General features: G+C 40.4%; 1 protein-coding gene across 5 annotated transcripts in view; it reads left to right on the plus strand.

Moving 5' to 3' along the window:
• The window catches only part of AFAP1 (actin filament associated protein 1), a 121439-nt gene that overhangs the window by 61649 nt on the left and 42647 nt on the right, over nucleotides 1–17143 (plus strand). For all 5 annotated transcript variants that reach the window (XM_062638791.1, XM_062638787.1, XM_062638792.1 and 2 more), the window contains exon 4: nucleotides 9911–10019. In XM_062638791.1, the coding sequence (XP_062494775.1) occupies nucleotides 9911–10019 (109 nt within the window). The remainder of the gene's footprint in view (nucleotides 1–9910; nucleotides 10020–17143) is intronic.

Below are 17143 nucleotides of genomic sequence, written 5' to 3' on the forward strand. Positions count from 1 at the left end.
AGGCAGTGGCAGTTTCCACCTCCCTTTCTGGTGTCGGTGTCACTTTGAGATCAGCCACGGAATGCCCCAGGGCTATCATTGACTTGCAGTATCCAAATACAGGTTATGATCTATTTTAAGATGGTAGCACATTGTAATTTGTGAAAAAGATGACAGGCTCCTGCTGTCCTGCTAAACCTGCTAAAAATCAGGTGGAGTCAGAAAGGAAGGACAAAACCATCAGCTTTTTGACTTTTGAACACAGGGGCAAGCTCAAACCACAGTCTGGCTGTTTAAAAACTCCTCCTGAAGTCACGTTGAACTAATGGAATTGATCATTAGCTGTTTATTTGAAACCTTTCCCTATTAGATGCTTCTTTATTAGCCCCTCAATTATTAGTATGATCAGAGACTGTCATATTGTCTTCCTTTTTACATCAGGCTGAGGCATCAGTGACAGTGGCCAAGATATAATTTTGCCTTCCATTAATGCTCCTGTGACAGAAATACTGAACTACCTTTCCTAGCCACTTTTCATAGACCATGCTTTTATAGTCAAGTAAAAGAAATCTCCTAGGCCCACTAAAGGACAGGAAATTCTGCTCCTGATTGCCCTTCTTCACACAGCAAGTTGGAAGTCATGTTGTATGGTATCTCTTTTTCCCAGCCATTCAGGACAGAAACATTTCCCACTTGCTGAATAACATGGTGGTCTCCGCCTCCAGCAGAAACACAGTGGGCTGGTGGAACATAAGAATTTACTGGAAGTGGGAATCAATAACTTTAAATGCACTATGCGCTGTTATTGAGTATGATGAAAGTTAAAGTTTCATTTACGCCGCTGTTTCCCTTTATGGCACTCAAGGGATTCTATATTCAAACATGTTTAGTTTGAATTGATGTTTAAGCTTTTACTCATGTAAAGATGCGTGGGTGGGAAGGAATTCAATACCCCTTAAAGCAGTGCCAGGAGACAGAAGTATGTGTGGGCAGGTGCTGTGCAAGGTTTCCTTTGTAAATCTGTAAATAGACCTGTATATTTGCTCAGGCCAAATCTTGTATCAGTTTTGTTATTCATCAGCCCATGAACAAAGAGTGTAAACTTAATTTGATTTAGAAACATGCTGTTAATAGTTTAAACGAAGTATCCAGTTATTAAAACATATTAAAGCCTGGAGAGTTTTCCTGGACTCAGTGGGCTTTAGACCAGGTCTTAAAATTGAGGGACAAATTTGAACCTCGTGTGTACTTTACTTGAATAGAGTTAATCACTATGTACACATTCTCTTAGTAATTCTCTTTCTGTGTGCATTCCCTTGCCTACATCTGGGCTACCAGACTTTCTGTCAGGCTTAGAAAGCACAAATCCTCACTTGCTTTAGCTTTTGCATACAGCTGCTTCACATGGCTGGCAAAGTAAAAGCTGCAGATAAAGAATGTGAGTGTAAGGGCAGCTTGGGAGTCCTGCTGCAGAACTGAAAGGCCATTTGCTTTGGTGTTAGGATGTGCTTGTTAGCATGTATACAGTGCCAGCAGCTAGGGAAGCTTTGCCTAGCTCCGCAGCAGAGGAGATCACCCTGTTTAAAGTAATCATATTGGTTCTCCCCTCTTGACTCTACTTTACTGAGAGGGCTTGTGACTTTTACCTTGCTTTCTCCATCTCTGCATCATCAGGTACTGTTATGATATTTCCTTGCTCTTGACAGGTAAGTAGCAGTGGTAGATGATGAGTTTGGTGGAATAACAGAGCCAAGGCTCTGTGTGTACCTCTAAATGCTGCTGGTGGTTTAACACCTGGGATCTCATCATTGTGCTATCATCAAGTTGCCTTGAAATATGTTTTCCATTGAGGCTGTAGGATAACATCCGGTGTGTCCTGCTGCTCAGATGCGCCTGAGGATTACTGGCACGAATTATCCCCAGCATGACAGTGACAGAATACTTCCAGCCTCCAAGCATTTGGTTGTCATATTGCATCTGACGGTGATTTCAGTGCACTCTGCAGTCCAACAAAATCAAATACAAACAGCACACTTAGCTATTTTTCATGATTTTCACAGTAAAATTGAGTATACGTTTTGTTTTTCCTGGAATATTGTCAATTTAATAATTATTTAACCACAACAAGTGTCCAGCAAGGTGCCAGAACCCCTGTAGATACAAATCAGAAGAGTAGGTCCTGCAACATACGCAGTCAGTCTGTAGGAGTGTTTCATATATATGGGTTTCTTATTGCAGAGAAGTGATTTGACAGCCTCCCTTTATCTGGCTGCCTGGTATACTCTTAGATATTAGAAAATGCTGTCCCCTTGGAGAAGAAAAAAATTATCCAGAAATCAAAAGGATTTTTGAGGTAATATATCACCAGTTACGTTAATCATTCTTTGAACAAGAACCAAAAAACGTTCCAGTCTTTAAGCTTCTTCTAAAATGTGCAATGAGGCTAGTGCCATAACTAAAGCAAGGGTTCATGTGCTAGGCAGGTACTTATGAACCTTTATTTCACCTTGTTTTTCCTTCTAACACTGAAAAGCAGTTGTTATTATTCTGTTCATCTTAAAAGAAAATCATAGAATCATAGAATCGTTAGGGTTGGAAAGGACCTTAAGATCATCCAGTTCCAACCCCCCTGCCATGGGCAGGGACACCTCACACTAAACCATCTCACCCAAGGCTTCTTCCAGCCTGGCCTTGAACACTGCCAGGAGTGGAGCATTCACAACCTCCCTGGGCAACCCATTCCAGTGCCTCACCACCCTTACAGGAAAGAATTTCCTTCTTATATCCAATCTAAACTTCCCCTGTTTAAGTTTTAACCCTCTACCCCTTGTCCTATCACTACAGTCCCTAATGAAGAGTCCCTCCCCAGCATCCCTATAGGCCCCCTTCAGATACTGGAAGGCTGCTATGAGGTCTCCAGGCAGCCTTCTCTTCTCCAGGCTGAACAGCCCCAACTTTCTCAGCCTGTCTTCATACAGGAGGTGCTCCAGTCCCCTGATCATCCTCATGGCCCTTCTCTGGACTTGTTCCAACAGTTCCATGTTTTTTTTATGTTGAGGACACCAGAACTGCACACAATACTCCAGGTGAGGTCCCATGAGAGCATATTTTATTATTTTAATAATAAATAAATTAAATATTAACCTTTCAGAAATGCACCAGAATCTATTTACCAGAATGTAGTTTTTTTTAACCCACTGTTTCAATTTGAAAGGCTGTTCCACCATCCCAAAGTTAGTTGCCAGCCTTTGTTCTTGTGTTTAAAAATATCACTTTCTTTCCTCACCTTAGTACCTGTGCCTCAGGTATCTTCTGAAATTGCAATCATATTCCTCTCAGGTTTCATTTCAGTCCATTGCATATAAGAAAAGTTCTAGCAGTTTCATTTTGATCTGTAGTCTAATTCTAGTGAACTACATCAGTATTTCTCCCATGCACCTGCTGTAAGGTTCATGTTAAAGTTTGATCATGAGTGACCAGAATAGCAGAGTCTTCAGGACATAGGATCATGGAATTATAAAATCATTTAGGTTGGAAAAAAACTATAAGATCATAGAGTCCAGCCATTAACCTAGCCACTAAACTACGTTGCTAAGCGCCCCATCTACATGTCTTTATTAAACTCCAGGAATGGTGTGACTCCACTGCTTTTCTGGGCAGCCTGTTCCAGTGCTTCATAACCCCTTTGGTGAAAAGGTTTTTCCTAATATTCAATCTAAATCTCCCCTGTCTCAACTTGAGGCCATTTCCTCTTGTCCTATTACTTATTACTTGGGAGAAGAGACTGACCCCCACCTCACTACAACCTCCTTTCAGGTACTGTAGAGAGTGATAAAGTCCTTCCTGAGCCTTCTCTTCTCCAGACTAAACCCCCCCAGGGCCCTCAGCTGTTGTGCTCCAGACCCTTCACCAGCTCCATTGCCCTTTTCTGGACCCACTCCAGCACCTCAATGTCTGTCTTGTAGTGAGAGACCCAGAATTGAACACAGGATTTGAGGCGTGGCCTTACCAGTGCCAAATACGGGGGGTGATAATTGTCCTCTTCCTGCTGAACACACTATTTCTGATACAAACCAGGATGCCTTTGGCCTTCTTGGCCACCTGGGCATACTGTGTGAAATACTTTCAATTATCATTTCTGATTACATAAGGAATAAAGATAAAGAAATGTTTGCAGCCTCTTTGTTGTGTTGGTCGTGTCTTGCAGGACCCTGTAGTCGCCATTTCCATTTCCCCTGGGTGGGGCTGGTACATTATTGTTGATCATTTATTTCACATTTGCAAATGGTATCAGAAGTTTTAGTTAAGGTAATTTCTGAGTTCACTTACAGTATGCCTTTTTAACAATGGAACATCAACATATTTCAAAGCTTTCATCATGTCTAAGCAGCCAGAATGAGCTGTTCCTTACTGCCTTTAACTAGAATTTGTATTTAAAACGGATGAACTCAGGTGAGGTTTAGAGTAGGACTGAAATGCTTTTCGATATACTATGTGGGTTTCTTACTATTTACATTTGGTCCTCTTCACTGCCATCTTTACCTTCCTGTTGCTTAAGTCAAGGGGTCATCGAGTTATCTAATAAGAAATCAGATGTGTTGTGAAATGTTAACTTAGTTCTTGGTGAGGTTACTGTGTAAATGATCTCTAGACAATCTTCTGATCAAGCTGTAGAGCCATAGTATGCCCTGAGTCATTTTTTAAATTCGAGCAAGTCTGTTCAGATCTCTTTCCCATCATCAGGCTGTTCTGTGTGAGGCTGTGATCTGTTTATGGCCACTGTACTCTACATGCTAAGCACTTTTCCAGCGATACCTTTAATTAGCCATTCACCCCTGAGTCAGATATGCCTCCACTCCCAGGAGGACAGCACACGAAGTACTTCCTTTTGATCTTAGTCTTAAGCTTGCTCAAGTCATTGTCCAGGAAAAGCTAAGGAAAACCTTTGCTTGTGCTTACACTCATCCTCTACCTCGTAATCCCTTCCGCTCGCATTTCCTCCTTGCCTTCATCTGCTCAGCACTGCAGCAGGAGCTAATGGGTTACCCATCCAGCTCTTTGTAGGATTGTTGTGGGGTGCTGGGCCTCCCATCATGTCTGACTGCCTGCTGATTTCTTGGCCAATTCCTTTAGTTTTTTTCCTGGTAGCACTGGTGTCCCAGAGGCATGTACTGTAATTGGAGGGGTACACTCAGTGGTGATGGGGTGGGACTGTACCAACAGCTTATCATGCAGCTGTGTTACCCACCTCATGGTGGGACTGATAGGGTTACTCTGATTGAAAAAAGCTGAGTTTGGTGTCTGGCTGGCTGGTTTGCTGTCTTCTGTCAGATACACTCAGAAGAGGAAAAGTTCTTCGACTTTTTTCACATTATTTGGTGTCTGGTTTTGTAGAGTTTGGCTGACAAGCTGAGAAATTAATAACCTTAGAATACAGAGCTGAGGTCAAATGAAGAATTCTTCTCAGCTTCTGCTTGTCTACCCTCAGGCTAGTATTTCTCTCCTGCACAGTTCTATATGGTCTTAACACCCCATATAGTCAGCGCTTTTGTCCTGAATAAATCAAAGATCCATTCAGGTCCTCAACTGCTGGCAATAAATGGTGACTTCCATTTACTGCCTGAGCAATTCTGAGTTTTATCTAATTGCTTTCATACCGAGTCCATGGCGAGTACTAAGGCCCAGTTTCCAGCTTTCACAGCAGGATGACAAACCCTAGTTGAAATCTGCAGTCAGTAATTTTGCCAGTTGTATTGATGCTCAGATTTTATTATTAATCTTGCTTTCTGGACATCCATTATTTTACATGTGGAGAGAAGGATCATAAGTGTGTGAGCACTCTTTCTCCTCCAGGCTGAGGAGACAGTGAGGTTGTACAGAGGTTAGGTCTAAGTTTCTCCAAAGCAAATGGCATGTGCATGTGTCAAGGTTTCTTCTTGACAGCCCACATTTGCCTGCTGGCTTCTGAATAGCTTTATTATGCATCACCCGTGTGTGACCACTTTTCCAGTCTCATGTTGCTGCTTTCAGTGTTGAGGGCTTACGTAGCAGCTGGCTTCATAGTCCGGCTGGATCTGAATTGGTGGTTGATCTAATAACACACATGCAAGCATGGCCCTTGAATTGCTGGCAGCCTTCGCCTGCAGCACGAGCATACTGACAGTTTCTGCTAAAGTCACTGCTTTGCACTGGAAATCTCCACGTCCTAAATCATTGCATAAAGGGAGGTGTTTCTTTCTATTTCCTGCAGAGTGTAAGTCTTCACTGGGGTGTAAAGTGATTTTATATCCTCAGGCCCCTATACGATGACATTTATTTTCCTCTGTCTTTCATACTGCTTTCCACACTGTATACTTCCATATAGTCAGCAGATATTAGCTAGACTATCCCTAAAAAAAAGTTACTGCCTATCTTGCTTGATATCCCTGGACAGAAGGGGGAATTAAAGTAATTTATCTCCTAAGAGAAAGAAACAGCTTATTTGTGGAACACAGAGGGGCAAGTGGAAGGGAAGACAGTAATATGCCAAAATTAATATTTCCACTGAATCTGTTTCATAGTGTCCGGTAGAATAATGAGTATTATTATCCAAGTAAATATTGCTTCTTATATTTGTGTGTTTCTCACAATAATCCCTCCTGTAAACTGGAATTGGGCATTCCATGCACGAATCCAGTCTTAGCATTTGTGCTAATGCCTTTTTGCAGGTTGCCAGGACTTTCCTCCTGATACCACTCAAACTACACATGTTCTAGGTTTTTTTTGAGATTTAATCCTTTTATAGAATATGTAAATAGTTTTGTGGGTTTCATGTCCTTTTTTATTTTTCAGACAAACTAATGAGAAGTTATTGAATAAAGAATTATTTCAGTTCATAATTCATAACTTCATCAAAATTCTTCCACTAAAAATTTGCCAAGTTGAATGAATTAAACAATACAACAAGCAATACTAAGAAAACCATAGCACTGTAAATATTAGTAAGTAATACCAGAATGTTCAGATGTACTTTTTACATTTCTTGATGCTCAAACTCTTACATATTCCATAGCTCCCAACAGATGTAGTTGTTTATGGTAGAGATTTTGAGTGAGATATTTGTGTTCTGTATTTAATCAGCTGGATTTTCTTTCAATATTAAAGCAGCCTTGCTTTAATCAGAAAGTATTTAATGTTTGGTGTTTCTGTTCTCCTAATAATTTTTTAAAATATAAAATAATTGTTTTCAACTTTTTTATGGCAAGCACTGCAAAATGCATTTCAGAGAGGAGGGCCCAGTTAATTCAGCAATGGATTCCATCTGTGTTGATGTTGGCTGCACAGTCCAGCCTGCCCCAGCTGTATGAAGTAACTGGTGCTCCAGCAAGGTCGAATTCAGACAAGCACCATTTGTGTTTCATTTCCTTTTTTTCTTTCTTTCTGAATAACATTTTGTCTAAAAACAAGGATTTCCCCCTCCTACTCCCAGTCTTTATTGGAACTTTTATTTGTTTCTGGATAAAAGATTGCTTTGAAACCCCAGTGCTGTCAAGTCAAAATTGGAATGACTCTTGGGATGGGTATTTCCTGGGTGAGTTAGGTTTAATAATGATAGGAATTTCATATATTGTATATACACCTGGCTGGAAAAATAGTCTAAGGCTAGACCGAGATATTAATATGTCTGTTTAATGAGAGGGGTGGTATGAATCAGCACTGCCCCAGGAACCATCCTTGTCCCCAGCTCACTTGAGCAAGACTCTGCCCACCTACATAAAGGGAGAAAATACAAACTCTTTGAAGGCAGCTCCCCATATTGTGTCTAGCTGTGCAGGATACACAGAGCTGATGTGTGCAGGTGTGTAGGGTAAAAGTAGTAATTGCTGACAATTTTCCAATAGTAGTATTTTTTGTGTTCCTTACACCTGTTTCACAGCAGCAGCTATCCTTGAATGATTCATTTTGGGATGTTGTGCAGATCTGCAATGTAAAGACTTTTTCAGCAGAATTACAGGGACACTACACTAAAAGTCTTTTTTTTTCATTATTTTGATTCTTTGAGAGATAATTCACCTGGTAAAACTGGTCTGTGAGGAAAACTCGTTTGGTACACATTGCAGATAACAGTATTTGTCATCTCTTAGCTGTAATTGAGTGTGACATATGAAGTTGGCTATATCATTTGATATAGAAGTAATATTAGTGTAATTCTCAGTCTGACCAAGAATTTCTGTATTCAGTCATGATTTGTTTCATTGTTCATGAGGAAGTTTCTGATTTTACTTAGTACACAAAGGGAAGTCAGTGCTGGATGATCTGAAGTGCAGGTTTAGACACTAGCTCCTTGCCTTCCTGCACATTGGGGATACACAAGCACTTACCTGAAAGGTGGAATAACCTACTGGATATGAGTTTAACTACAGAGCACCCTAAAGGTGGGACTTGTCTTGCTGATGTTGTTAAGAATTATGGTCTTTCTTAGGTTCGTAATCAGTAATGAAATTTGGAGATGTCTACCTTTGAAATACGCAAAGATGAATTCAGCCCTAAAAGTGCCCACAGAAGTAATTCCATTACAGCTAATGCCACATTTTAATAAAGCTCAAGTTCCTTTTTGGTAACTTTAGGTCTATAGCAAAAGAGGAATATAGTCACTATGGCTTCACCTATATTATGTGGAAGAAGGCTCTATGCCTCTGCTGGACTGTTCAGCCCACCTGAATTGCAGTCCAGAATTATCTGTATCTGACCGTGAGCAAAGCCCTGGCTAGTTTCTTACTTCAGTATCTCTGCTCATTTTCCGACTTTAGACTGGATCAGTCCAATGCAGCCAAACACCGTTACATCTCTTTCATGACGAGAAAAAAAGAGAAAGATGTATTGAAAAAAATATTACTGCAGAAATGAGACTCTGCTTATGAGTTTTATTTTTGTAATCGCACAGTAAACCACTTATGCTGGAAAAAGACTTCAGTATTTTCTGTAATATGAAAATATGGAACTAAAAACCTGTGGCAAATATGAATGAGTTCTATAAAATACAGTTGTTTTGGTACTTGTTAAGGAAATAGAACAGCAAAGTCATATGGAAGAAGTCACGGAGTACTAAATTTACTTTGTTACTATATCAACATACCAGCAGTCAGTCAGTTTTAAATTTAAAACAGGTTTATATTTAGAAAATAAACATTTTAGAATTTGACCTGGTATTTGAAATATTTATTTTATCATATAATAGTTTCTTGATGTTCCAAACTTTTCATTGGTTCTAGCTCAGTTTTCACTATGTAGCAATAGCATTTTTAAAATTAATGTCTATATTAAGACTTGATTTGCTGTTGAAAACCAAAATGATCATGAAAATATGGTCTAAATTATCTGTCCTTGATCTCTGCCAGCCCAGGCTATTTAACTTTAATAAACTGCCCAACCAAACTGTTATTTGCTGCTGTAATATAAATAATTTTAGGTGTAAAATACTTATACATAAGCCTTAACATTGTAAAATGCTCTATGCACAGAAATCTTTTTCCTACATAGACCCTTTAGATTTCTAGTTCTTCAATAGAGAATTATTTTGACAATAATACTACATTTTTAAATGTATCATAGTATGAAGCATAATTAAGTCACTTCATTGCTTCAGATCTCATCCTTAACTTATTATTATTTAATTATAACAAGTTATGAGGAAATTGAGGTTTAGGCTTCTTTCCCTTCTAAAAAATGTTACCCTGCAAAACACACTTTATTCAAAGGATGTCTAATTCACCCCTTCAGAGTCTTGCCTTCAGAGACAGTTAGCAAAAGAAACAGTCACAAGAGCAATCATTAGGTTTATAACGCTGGTAATATTAGTACTTATCATGAACAGATGTTCTGACCATGTTTAATTTAACAGTTTGTTGGTGTGTAATCACTTTTTCTTTTCTTTTTTTTTTTCTTCATTTAGCCACCAGATAATGGGCCTCCACCATTACCAACATCTTCCCTTCCTGAAGGCTATTATGAAGAGGCAGTGCCACTCAGTCCTGGGAAGGCTCCTGAGTACATCACTTCCAGTGAGTAATATATTTCCAGATTCCAGTTTCTGAGCAATTGCTAATTCCGGTGTCCTTCAGCTTTTCTAGTTCTCAACAGCCACTTCTCTATTAGTCCTGTGGTGATGTGTCACACGCATGGCTTTGACCATTTGGGGATGGTGCTGGTTATCGTCCCTGGCCATGCATTGGTTTGGTTTGCAGCACTGTGTTGGTGTGGACAAACCAGGCTCCTTTAGAGGAAACTAAACCTGGAACTCAAGTTAGGTGCACAAAAACATGTTTCAGCTGCTCTTGGAGACAAAGGATCCAAATCCATAGCTTTGAACCATGAATGTGGTGGGGGCATTGGATCAAGAGTCCAGAGTTAAGCATCATCCAGAGTAAACGCCTCTGAGCTGGAGATATTGTAAATGTAGAGGTCTCAGAAACTGGTGGTGATCTGCAGATCTACTCATATGCCTTTATTGCACTGAATTCTTTGCTAAAGTATTACTATTTAGCAATAGTAATTGCTAAAGAATAAGAAAAAAGGAATAATCACAAACATGTTCATTTGCAGCATTTCTGATAGCCAATTGTGGTAAGGGATAAATCAGTCATACTGAGTCCCACAAGCCATGTTTGATGCATATGGCAGTATTTTTATAGCAACTTATTTAGCTATATGTAAAAGGCAGAGGGCTGCCTCCTAACTGACTACCAGAACGTCCTTCTGCAACACACACTCTATTTCATGTCCAATACTTATCCAAAGTGGAGCTATACTGAGAGCATGTTGATGGAACGCTGAAATTACTGCTGTGAGCATTTACACAGGGTCAGTCAATGGGACATTATGTACCAAAACATTGCAAAGATTTTTCTTTTTGCTGTTTTTCTCTTGGCTGGGCTAATTTATTACTCATGTATGCCTGATTTATCATTAATCATTATTTTCTGTGGCCCAGAGATTAAAGGCATATCTTCCCCTGTTTTATGGCAACTTTTATTATCTGAACAAGTGAATAAAATATCTGTTCTTAAAACATGCATAGGAGTCACCTTAGAACATTAATTATCCATTTATACACTGCACAAACTGAGCAATGTATAAATAGCAGCTCTTAATTTACCTAAGAAATTCAAGGTAAGGAGTTTCATATACTATATGAAGGAACATTAGCAGAGCAGCAGAATCACTCCTCTCTTCATTTCCTCCCTTGAATGCTGCAGGGTGGTCCTCCTACACCCTATAATCCAGTGAACTTCTGATTTGTGTTTTGTCATTAAACAAGAGACATGCTCAGGCATAAAAATATTAATAGTACAAATATTAATAGCACCGCTAAAGGATTGCCTAAGGATAAGAAAAAAAGACAAAATATGAAACTGATTTATTGTACTTAGCCAGCCAAATCCATAAAAATATTAAAGATATCAGCCTTAAAATTTCATTAATAATTCCATAATTTAAGCATATATATACAGACATTAAAAGTTCTGTTATTGTAGCTCACTAAACATTTCACTAGCTGTGATTTTGCTCTGGTTTATTATGTCCTAACCTCCATATCATCTCTTTTAATTTGTGTTAAAAGTATTCCACTTTTCATCAATAATAGAGTTGCTTTTAAATTCAATATGCCATTAGTAATATATCCCCAGTCAAGCAAAACTTCCACTGAATCCACTTGTGTGGTGATTAAAATAAGCCACTAACCAAAGATGTAACCTTAGCTGTTCAGTCTGTTTGAGATGAAGAACATTACAAAGAAGTGCACAAATAAACTGCTAAACAACTGTTGGGATGGATGTCATTATCTTACATAAATATTCTTATGGAATACTTTTGTAATGTCGTTAATAGCAAGGAGGCTTACATGCCATGTGTCCTACCTGTAAAGGTGGACAGGAACTGCAGAATAGAGGTTGTGAAAATGAAGTATCTGTAACTTCACCTAGTCCCTGTAATCTGTATGTAAACAGTTGCATGTAGAGGAAAACAAGACTGTATGTGCCTTGTCTGATAATTCTTTATTAAAAGCTACTGATCTGTACAATATGCCTAAATTGTTACAGACTTTGGAATATGCTATTGCAAATAATGAGAAAGTCCACTTCAACATTTTCATCCCTTACCTGTGAAAAATCTGGGGGAAGATAAGGGTCAAAAGGCAATTCCAAAAAAAGCTAGAAAAATCAGAAAACACAGATCCAAAAAAAACCAAAAAGTAGATTAGCAGCATTGGAACCTGTTGTATCGGTGCATCTTAAGTCTTTGAGGCTTCAGTAGGCTTAATAAAACCACTTTAGTTTGGAGAGAGATTTTTTACTTTTTCTACACATGCTGGTTTGTGTCTCAGAGCCTGAAAGCCTTGTTTTGGATGTGATACAGCAGTTTGGAGAAACAAAGGATAGAAGTGGGATGTGGCAAAGGGCAGCATAGTTTCAGCCAGGATGATATGAGTACTCCAAGGTGGTCATCCTTCCTGGTGTGAGTCACACAGCAAACTCTTCTTCTGGCCAAGAGTCCCACAAACCCAAGAAGAGAAACATAAGGAGTAGTTAATGGGCAGGATACGGCAGCATTTCCCCAGAGATACCATTAGACTGTGTGAGGATGGGAGCCTCTGAAGTTTCAATTGGCTCTCATCCTCCTATAAACAGAGATTTGGATGAACCTGCAACTGCTGTGCCAGCAGAGTCCCTCTGCTGATCATACAACATATGGCTAACATGAAATCTGCACTTGGACTGCTTGTGAGCCATACAGGAAGTACCTGTAAGATATTTAACATGCAGAATTTCAATCTCTACTTCTAAGTCTCAATCAGCACTTTCTACTATTAACTGCTTTAGAACCTGGTAAAACTTGTGGTAAGAACGAAAATAATAAATGTAATGCTGTGAGGAAAAAGCAATGATTTAACCCAGTAACTTTGCTGAAAAGAATGCGAGATTGTTGTATGGTATGAAGAAAACAACTTTTCTATACGTGGCCAAGAGATGACTAAGAATTTTACCCAAGGTGAAACCTTATTTTCTGCAATATGAAGAAGTTAAATCATGTCATAAAGAGGAACGAAAAACAGTGTGTTAAAACAGATTTAAGTTTTTGAATCCTGTTGATTGATGCGCTTAAAAACGGAGATGGGGAAGGCGTATTAGATAGACCACCCTCTGATAGAAAAGTCTTGCACTCTCATGCAACTGTCCCTTCTTCAGAGTGTACTCAGAGTCTAGAAAAACAGCCCTGCTCCACTCTCGGGAAGGCTGTAGTTGAGGAGTTTTCCTCCTATACAGTCATGTTTCAAGTCGATCTGATGAAAATTAACCCCCGAACACTCTCACTTTGAAAAGGTGATTTCTCAATTTTGGAGGAAAAATCTCATTAGTAATTAAACAGAAAAAAGCTGCCAGAATAGTATTTCCATAGTCAATATGTCCATACGTCAGTATGTGCTAGTGACATCTTATGCTACTTACCTCAAAAAAAAAAAAAAAGGTAGGTTTCTGAATAATATTACTGCCAAAACTAGAACAAAATCACAAATGAGGTAAGAGAGTACTGCAGAAATGGAGCAAATATCAAAGTGAACACTGTGACAGTGGCATAGCTGCAACAAAAATCACTGCTGAATTTGAATAAGGGATGAGGAGGTTATGGGCACCTAAGTATCTGAAAAGGGAAAGGCAGTTGTTGAAGTTCCCAGAGAGACAACAACTTCAGGTTGTGGCAGCTTGCCCCTTAGCCCATGCCTCTGGGAGAAGACCTTAAAGATGGTGATTTAATGACTAGACCTTCCATCTTCATATAACAACCACAGAAATCATTCTGCCTCTGTTTCAAAAAGGCTGGCATGCTACTGTGTGTTTGAGACTGGTAACTGATCTCTCAAGCATTTCCTGATGTTTCTGTGTGAAAGTTTGTGGATAGCCACTCCAAAAACAGATCTGGTGGGAGAATGTTTTGTTTTTGTTCTGGTTTTGATGGGAGTTTTTTTAGGCTTTTTTCCTGCTTCATGGAGCGGAAGGAGGAACAGATGGATGAAGCAGCAAGTTCTACCAGATCTAACACATTCTTTTAAACAAATATGCAAAAATAAATACTCTGGAATAAATATTTCTATATCTGTCATTTTAAACATCTACCTTAGATTTTTCCATCTTTCTCTTAATATTTGTAAAGCAAGTGAAAAATCGTAGTGTTTTCCCATGGATAATCATCTGAGGCTTTTATCACCTGCCCCTATGGAGCTGCCCCAAACCAAATGCTCTGTAGCAAAATTGACCATCAATTGGCAATTACTTAAAATAAATAAATAATAATGAAACATATTATTCCAGAACTTCAGATTTTACTTTCATTTCACTTTGGAATGGAGTTACACTGTTTTTTGCACTTCTGTGGAAACACAAATCAGGTCAGAATATCTAGTCTTGATTCCGAGATGTGAGGTCTGGATATGCACAAAGGCAGGAACTCATGTAGAATGAGCTTTCCAGCAATCCACTCTCTTGTCCTCTTCCAAGTTGTCCCAGGTCTCCTTCCTACATCCCAACTGTGTCCTAAATACCTAGGTAAAGCAAATGAGAGATTTTTCTTCCACCTTCTGGCCTAAAAATATATCAAAGTCTACTTGAAATGTTTAGATGAAATTTCAGTTGTTAAAAATATTCTAATCAATTTTCCTCCATAGAAGCATATGCAGTGGATACAGGCATCTGAAGGGCTTATATATATAATATATATATATATAAAACATATATATATGCACCTGTCCTGGGTTTAGCAGTAGTAGTGTCCTGGGTTTAGCAGCCTTTGAGCAAATTAAACACGAGATAGTTCATGCAGTAGCCCTTGGACCAGTCCAGACCAGGACAGATGTCAAAAATGTACTGTACACTGCAGCTGGGGAGAACGGTCCTACCTGGAGCCTCTGGCAGAAAACTCCAGGGGAGACTCGAGGTCAACCCCTCAGCTTTTGGAGTCGGGGATATAAAGGATCTGAGGCCAGCTATACCCCAACTGAGAAAGAGATACTGGCAGCCTATGAAGGGGTTCGAGCTGCTTCGAAGCTGAAGCACAGCTCCTCCTGGCACCCCGGTTGCCCGTGCTGGGCTGGATGTTCAAAGGCAGGGTCTCCTCTACACATCATGCAACTGATGCTGCATGGAGTAAATGGGCTGCACTAATTACACAACGAACTCGAATAGGAAATCCCAGTCGTCCAGGCATTCTAGAAGTCATCATGGACTGGCCAGAGGGCAAAGATTTTGGAATGTCACCAGAGGAGAAGGTGATGCGCGCTGAAGAGGCCCCACCATATAATAAACTGTCAGAAAGTGAAAAGCAGTATGCCTTGTTTACTGATGGGTCCTGCCGTATTGTGAGAAAGCATCGGAGATGGAAAGCAGCTGTATGGAGTCCTGGACGACAAGTTGCAGAAACTGCTGAAGGAGAAGGTGAATCGAGTCAGTTTGCCGAGGTGAAAGCCATCCAGCTGGCCCTGGACATTGCTGAACGAGAAAAGTGGCCAGTACTTTATCTCTATACTGACTCATGGATGGCGGCAAATGCCCTGTGGGGGTGGTTGAAGCAGTGGAAGCAGAGCAACTGGCAATGCAGAGGTAAACCCATCTGGGCTGCTGCACTGTGGAAAGATATTGCTGCCCGGGTGCAGAACCTGGTGGTGAAGGTACGTCATGTAGATGCCCATGTACCCAAGAGTCGGGCCACTGAGGAACACCAGAACAACCAACAAGTGGATAAAGTGGCTAAGATTGAAGTGGCTCAGATGGACTTAGATTGGCAACATAAAGGTGAATTATTTTTGGCCCGGTGGGCCCATGACACTTCAGGCCATCAGGGCAGAGATGCAACATAAAGATGGGCCCGTGACCGAGGGGTGGACTTAACAATGGACACTATTGCCCAGGTTATTCATGAGTGTGAAACATGTGCTGCAATTAAACAAGCCAAGCGGTTAAAGCCTCTCTGGTATGGAGGACGATGTGGAGGCTGAAGTATAAATATGGGGAGGCCTGGCAGATTGACTATATCACACTGCCACCAACCCGCCAAGGCAAGCGCCATGTGCTTACCATGGTGGAAGCAACCACCGGGTGGCTGGAAACACATGCTGTGCCCCATGCCACCGCCTGGAACACCATCCTGGGCCTTGAGAAAAGATTTTGTGGTGACACGGCACCCCAGAGAGAATTGAGTCAGACAATGGGACTCATTTCTGGAATAACCTTATAGACATTTGGGCCAAAGAGCATGGCATTGAGTGGGTATATCACATCCCCTACCATGCACCAGCCTCTGGGAAAATCGAACAGAATAATGGGCTGTTAAAAACTACACTGAGAGCAATGGGTGGTGGGACTTTCAAACACTGGGATACACATTTACCAAAAGCCACCTGGTTGGTCAACACCAGAGGATCTGCCAACAGGGCCGGCCCAGCCCAGTCAGAACTTTCACATATTGTAGAGGGGGACAAAGTTCCCATGGTGCATATGAAGAATTTGCTGGGGAAGACAGTCTGGGTTATTCCTGCTTCAGGTAAAGGGAAACCCACTTGTGGGATTGCTTTTGCTCAAGGACCTGGATATACTCGGTGGGTAATGCGGGAAGATGGGGAAGTCCGATGTATACCTCAAGGGGATTGGATTTAATTTAGGGGAAAACAGCCAGTGAACTCAATTGTATGCTGTTGTCTGCTGTGTAATACTTTTATAGCCCATCAACTAGACATCTTCAAGTCACCAGCGACTGGCCCTGACTTCCTCACAACCATCATCCCAACAGAGAATGAACTTTGATAGAACCAGATGAGTTCCACAGTAAAGGAACGACCAGCATCAGCAGGCAAAGATCCAAAACTGCACACAGCCTTTCCTTCCCAGAAAGACTGTTACAAGAGATGGAACCTGACATCATGGACCAAATGGACTCGGCGGCATTATAGAGATTGGTCCATGCACCAAGAAACGATCTCTTTCTCTCTGTCTGTGTGTGTATGTGGATGTATATATAAGAGCAATGGTATATTGAAAATGTAAGATCTGAGCATGATGTGAATGGTATGGAATAAGGGGTGGATACTGTCCTGGGTTTAGCAGTAGCAGTCAATTTTTTCTCCTTACTAGCTGGT

This window comes from Pezoporus occidentalis, unplaced genomic scaffold (genome assembly GCF_034315485.1).
Source record: "Pezoporus occidentalis ecotype Australia unplaced genomic scaffold, CSIRO_AGI_Poc_V1 ctg58, whole genome shotgun sequence".
Classification (NCBI taxonomy): Eukaryota; Metazoa; Chordata; class Aves; order Psittaciformes; family Psittacidae; genus Pezoporus; species Pezoporus occidentalis.